Raw genomic sequence first — 6,000 nt, 5'->3', positions numbered from 1 at the left:
GCGCTCCGCTGCGCGGGCACCTGCCGAGCTGAGCCCTCCCCGCCGCTTTATCCGCCCCCGGGGCGGGCCGGGGCCGCCCCCGCCCCCGCCGCGCCGGGACCTCGGAGCCCGGAGAAGCGGGGAGAGCAGGGATGGTGTGTCCCGGGCACGGTGCTGCCCCGCCGGAGGCAGGGAGAGCGCGTCGTGCCGTAGGAGCTGCCCCGCGCCCCGCCGCGCACCTATTGGGAGCGGGAGGAAACGTGTTAGGAGGTGGCCTGATCCCTGTGTCTCCACCCAACGCTCACGTGTTGCTGCAGGGCATCACGGAAAGGAGGAGGAAAGGACAGAAGGGGAATTTTTTTCCAAAACCCCACAAAGTGGGTGCAGAACTGGGCTTTCTCAGGTCCTAAACGGGCTCTCCACTTCTTTCCCAGCAATTATTCCTCCTAGAGAAACAGCAACATTTCTGGCTTTGCTTTTCCTCACGGATACCTTTCATTCTGTAAGTGTACATAACTGGCTTGTATGAACATTCACCTCCAGATGTTGAAACTGGATTAAAATTAATGGCACGAGCATTTCTAGATTGTTCCTTACTGGATTATTTTTAAATCCCCTACAGTATATGCAGTAGCATATGTTGGAAGCTCCTCCTGTGGCAATATATAGTTTATATAAGTTAATAGTTGCTTTAATGGAACTGCTCCTCTCATGGTAACAGTGTTTGTTTGATTTAACTGCAGTAACACGTCCCAGTGAAATCCCTATGGGCATGTAATTTGGTAACGTGGAAATGATCCAAAGAATTTCAAGCATTCACTTTACACCTATTAAAGGCTTCCTGTTCAGCACTGCTTCTCTCCCATTCAGGTGGGTTTGGATTTCTGTTTTGTTGGTTTGTTTCGGGTTTTTTTCTAGTAACTACTTCTCAAAACCAGAACACATTTGTACCCAAGAGATGTAAATACCCTTGCAGAAGAGGAGAGGTTCCTCTCAGTATCTCCAACTGATGGTCCCACAGGGTGTGTGTGTGATGGTGATGGCCCTGCTGACAGGCCAGAGCTGCACTGACTGTCTGAAGCATTTGAAGGGACAATTAGACAGGAGATGTTTGCACATTAGCAGACATGTTTGCACAGCACCAGGAGTGAACGCTTTCAAGGTGTATAGGGGACTTTGCATAACCAGGCAGGCATTATTAGTGCTGGGTTTTATTTCACAGGCAGGGGCCGGGGAGACTCTCCTCTCACCAAGGTTTACACCACACAGCATGGGTCACATGTCCTCAGAAAGGAGTGACTAGGATGACATCCTTCAAGAAAGCACCCAAACTGGATTGAGAATGTTGACATTCTTGAAAGTGATTCCTCAAGGATGCAGAACCCTTATTCAATCACTCTCACCCTTTATTATGTCATTTTTTTCTTGAACATCAGCTTCCTGATGCCAGCTCTTATCCTGTCTGCTATGTCAGAGACTTACGGTTCGGTCCATCTGTTCTCTATCATCAAATTACCTCCTGAATATAAAGGCTTTCCAAGCCCAAGACAAGTCTGTACATTTACACCTACAACAGCAAAAACCAAGGCAACCCCTTTTCTTTCTATTTTGAGGAAGTTGCTACAATTAGATGACATGGATAGTATGAGGCAGAGAGGTATCAAAATGCTGTTACTGTTCTAATTTACAGCCTATGTCTGAAATTCTTGAAGGCTTTTTCCTGCAGTTTTTCCTCTCAAAAGCATGGCCTAAGAACTATTTACTTGTAAAATGCACTAAAACACAAAACCAAGTTGAAACAACACAAATAATTTCTCAGATAGACTGCCCACTGAAAGTTGTGTGTAGTTTTATTTCAACATATCAAGCACAAACAGGTTTCCCCTAACTGGGGAATATGATGAGGAATGTACTTAAAAATTTGGAAACATTTACATTGAACGATAGCCCAGACTGGCACCACCACTAAGTATTTTAAGGCTGTATATATAGCAGTACTTACCACTTGGAACTACTTCAGGCCAGAAAAGAAAGGCTTAGTATTGTCCGCAGTCTACAGAAAATATTGCAAATCTTTAAAAAATGGTGTAAAATAGGAAGACTACTAAGAGTGTTGAACAATGCAGTGGCAAAACCCTTCCTCCTTCCACAATAAATGTACCTACGAGCAAACACACGTACACCTGTATTGCTCCTGTCTGTCTCACCTGTCCTGGGGCAGTGGGTTCCTCTCTACAATGCTAGTGTGTGAGATTATAAAACAGCCATACAGCAAATAAAAACTAACATAGTAAGTGACCAGATTTTATGGACAGGCACATCTGACATGATATTCGGTGGGCCCAGTCCAGGACTCATGGGAATACTTCCCATTTCCTAAAGAAGAATGGCTCTAGGAAATTGTGCATATTTACAGTTCTCGTGGAATGGAAAATAAAACACATCCTGAGGTCTCATTCTGTGTGTGCTGACAAAACAGATTATGACTTAACATCCTTATTCTGGTGGTGGATTTTTTGGACCAAGTGTTCTCCCTCCCATAATTGAATGCAACCAGCCAGACACCATGGACATCAGCTCTTTACAGCTCCTCAGCTGCACTCCCTCACTTGTAGAACTGTGAACCAGGCTGGAATAACCTTTCCAAAATGCTGGGGTGTTTACCATTTTGTGGGTACCGATACTGATGGGTAGTTATTAATTGCATCAGAAAATGACATGACATAGAAATAAAATTGCACAATTAAAGCTACATTTGGCTTCAGCATTAAGGCCCATACAGGTTAAGAGGTCCTTGAAGATGTACATGTAAAAGGCAAAAATGACATAGTCTGCAGGAATGAAGTTTTGCAGGTTCCTAGGTCCCTTTTTAACCTTGTTCTCCAACTTCTTCCACCTCTGCCGCATTGGTTCTAAAGTGCTTTGGTGCCTCGCTGGGCTCCTTGCATGAGTGGCCCCCCTCCTGCAGCCAGTAATAGTTATTGCTGCCAAACGTAGTGATTTTATTTGAAGACATAATTGATGAATAGTTGACACGTCAGAAAGATGAAGAGGAGAAACCAAAAGCGAGAGTCCAGGAGGAAGTTTTCAGAAGAGACCTTCCTGTGGAAGGACTTTTTGTTCAGAGCACTGAGGTTTCTGGAAAAGAAAGCAGCTGTTTATTGGTGTGGCAGAGGGAGGTGTGCATTCACACCTGCACATACTCAGAGCTTCCACACTGAAAGAGATCCCTGTACTTCAGAGATAGCCCTGTGCTCTGCAGACTTCACCTCCTCTCTTTTAACAGAAAGATAAGGGCTTTCAGCTGCTGCTGGATCAGAGCATGCTGGTTAGCATGAGGTGTAAGGGCACAAACCCCAAGAAATCCCTTCATCCAGCACCCAGTCATAAACCTATGTCCTAACTTTCCCAAATACATCTCTGCAGCAAACAGCAAACTCATAACATACTTGATAAGGAGAGAGACCCCACAACTTCTTGCCTAGCAGAAATTTATTTATAGCCAGGGCCTGGCCCAGCCCCTTCCAACTTCTACAGCTGTTTTGCAGTGGGAGTGCAAAGAAATGCTTATGGTGCTGAGGTGACATTTTCTACCCTATAAGGAATCTTAAGAGGAAGATATTTTCTCACTGTTTCAGGTAGGGGGTGGCTTTGCCTTTCTGGTGTGTTAATAGGTTACCTATTGAAACAGTTGTTAATTTCACCCCTGCAGCTGATAAGGAGGCTCCAAAGGCCACAGTGGAGGAATTAAATGCCACAGGTTATTTTTAGCCCTTAAGATCATTTATCTGTTGAGAGAAAACGGTTACCTGTGTATGTCCTGTTGGGCTCTCTGTAGGGATAAGACGGCTGAATGAATTTCCTTCAGGTGATTCATTTCTTTCCCACACTGAGCACACAGACTTTCAAACCCTGCAGCAAAGCATTGAAGGACATTATGTTTTGCATCTCCATCTCTGGTGGTGGTGATGAAACACAAACCAGGTTCACCCATCAAGTGGCTGGTTGTAACCAAACTGTCACAGTCAGGGAGACACTCTCAGGAGGAAACATGGGGAGAAGGAGACAGGACACAGTGTCTCCACTCCAAGGGCACAAATCAATGGAATGGGTCCTGCAACACTGGTCGGGGCACTCTTCTTGGCCCTCAGGAAACAATTCTTGCTGCATTCTCCCCCGCTGAGGGAAGATGAATGGAGTGCTTACACCTGCTTCCATCTCTGAAACCTTCCAGGTCACCTCCAACAAAAGCTGAGAAAAGTGACTGAGAAATTATGCCTGTTTTGTACCCGTTGGCCAGAATGTTAGTGGCTTTTTTCCAACATGTTTGTGCCAGGTATTAGGAAGTCCTTGTTGGCAAGGACAGTGTAAGGCAGAAAGAGAAGCAGAAGGATGTACAGAGAATAGAAATGCAGAACATTCTCTGTGTTTTCCTGTGGGCTATGGGCCCATGGTATTAACTAGGGCTGCCTCAAGTGATCAGGTACTGAGGGAAGAATATTAAAGCCTGACCCAGGGATACCCAAATACTTGCCATCATCATCTGAGAGCCCCTGCATCGACTCAGGCGTGGAACAGCTGCTCTCTGTGTTCTGACTGTGGTTGGATGGCTGATCACTGGCCTTGCGGCGCCTGCAGTCCTTGGCAGACCTCTGAGCAAAAGCAGGGTCAACAGAAACTCGGTCATTGTCAAATTGAAGACTTTTGTGTTTGGCTTCAAACAAAATAATCCAGGGTGCTGGGGAATATCTGTGAGATGGCAAGGTTTGCTTGCTTTCTCAGCAACTCCTAGGAGTTGCACTCCTGGCAGCTACTTCAGGATATTACGCACATGCCTTGTACAGCAGCATTTCCTCAAATGATAACACCCATAAGACATCATGCAAATTATTCTTGTTGTAGCTTTAAGTGACACATACTAGTGATGAATTTTATAGTTATTTTGCTGAGTTGCATAGCCACCAACTAGCTATATAAGAGAATGGATGAAAAGAAGAACAATTTAGAAGAAAATTTCCTGAGGAAGATTTTTCAGAAGGGGCCTGAAAAATTTAAACATCACAGAACATTTATATGTAATTTCTAGATGCACTTTGAAAGTTTCTCCCTGCTTCCTGAATGGGCAAACCAAACCCATTGATTCAAACACTTCTCACTGGAGGGTCCAAAAAGCAGGTACAAACCCTCAACTCTTCCATAGGTTCAGAGACACTCAGATTAGAGGTATTATAAAACAAAAGTCTGTGTTCATATTAAGATACAAGTTCCTCAGTGCAATAAAGGTTATATCTAGCTAGTTCAGCAGTTCTACATTTACAAAGCATATATTACTCCAAAGATTAATGAAATTAAATGAGAATGTATCATCCCTGTTTAAAGGACGGAGAGAGCTTTTTGTCTTGTCTAAGAGGAAGTGATAAAGGCAGATGGCAAAGACTGAAACTGAAGTTGCAGTATCTCATTTGTGCACTCCAAAACCTTTCTCACACCCTCACTATGGGAAGTTTTCTGCTTTGGAAACACCACACAATGAAGTTCAGCTCAGCCACGTGCAAAACCCAAGTACAAGAGTCATTGTCACCAACACTGAAAGACAAATGTCAAAATGGATAGGATATGTCAACCGAGAATCATAATTATTTGGAGTTAACAATGGTATAATATTGCAGGTCTAGGGTAATGCACTGTATTTACTCCAAACCAAATCTTTCAGTCTATGCTGTGCTTACATGAAAATGCTGCAGGAAAGGGCTGAATATCTAAACAATCATAAAGAATATTCTATTCCTCAAAAGAGGCTTTTTACCTTGTGCCGTGTAATTTGATTGTTGATGCATGTTGTCTTGTGGTTTGACATCCTTGTGGATAAGTGTTGTTCCATGGTCTGAAGTATCCCATTCTTCTCAAATTGGGCAATGTCATTCAAAGGATCCCAAGGTCTTAAACTTTTGAGACCAAAGGAAAAAACATCAGAAAAGTAGGAATCCCACACCAGGTGTGTTAAGAGCAATACATTAATTC

The 6,000-nt window shown here is 44.0% G+C and overlaps 2 protein-coding genes across 2 annotated transcripts in view; both read right to left on the bottom strand.

Annotated features, from left to right (window-relative positions):
* The window catches only part of LOC104394318 (tumor necrosis factor receptor superfamily member 10B-like), a 12,161-nt gene extending 9,275 nt beyond the window's left edge, over window positions 1–2,886 (bottom strand). Inside the window, exons 1-2 of the mRNA XM_010003896.1 lie at window positions 2,760–2,886; window positions 25–218 (exon numbers count right to left, since the gene is read on the bottom strand). Of these exons, the coding sequence (XP_010002198.1) occupies window positions 25–218; window positions 2,760–2,886 (321 nt within the window). The remainder of the gene's footprint in view (window positions 1–24; window positions 219–2,759) is intronic.
* Window positions 2,340–6,000, bottom strand: part of OSBPL5 (oxysterol binding protein-like 5) — a gene marked incomplete at its 5' end in the record, with an annotated part of 26,909 nt that continues 23,248 nt past the window's right edge. Inside the window, 4 exons of the mRNA XM_010003895.1 lie at window positions 2,340–3,117; window positions 3,789–3,891; window positions 4,502–4,631; window positions 5,786–5,924. Coding sequence (XP_010002197.1) covers window positions 2,982–3,117; window positions 3,789–3,891; window positions 4,502–4,631; window positions 5,786–5,924 — 508 coding nt within the window. The remainder of the gene's footprint in view (window positions 3,118–3,788; window positions 3,892–4,501; window positions 4,632–5,785; window positions 5,925–6,000) is intronic.

This window comes from Chaetura pelagica, unplaced genomic scaffold (genome assembly GCF_000747805.2).
Source record: "Chaetura pelagica isolate M959 unplaced genomic scaffold, ChaPel_1.0 scaffold28, whole genome shotgun sequence".
NCBI lineage: Eukaryota > Metazoa > Chordata > Aves > Apodiformes > Apodidae > Chaetura > Chaetura pelagica.
Note: the sequence above shows the minus strand (reverse complement) of the source record. Positions and strands in the feature narration are given on the sequence as shown.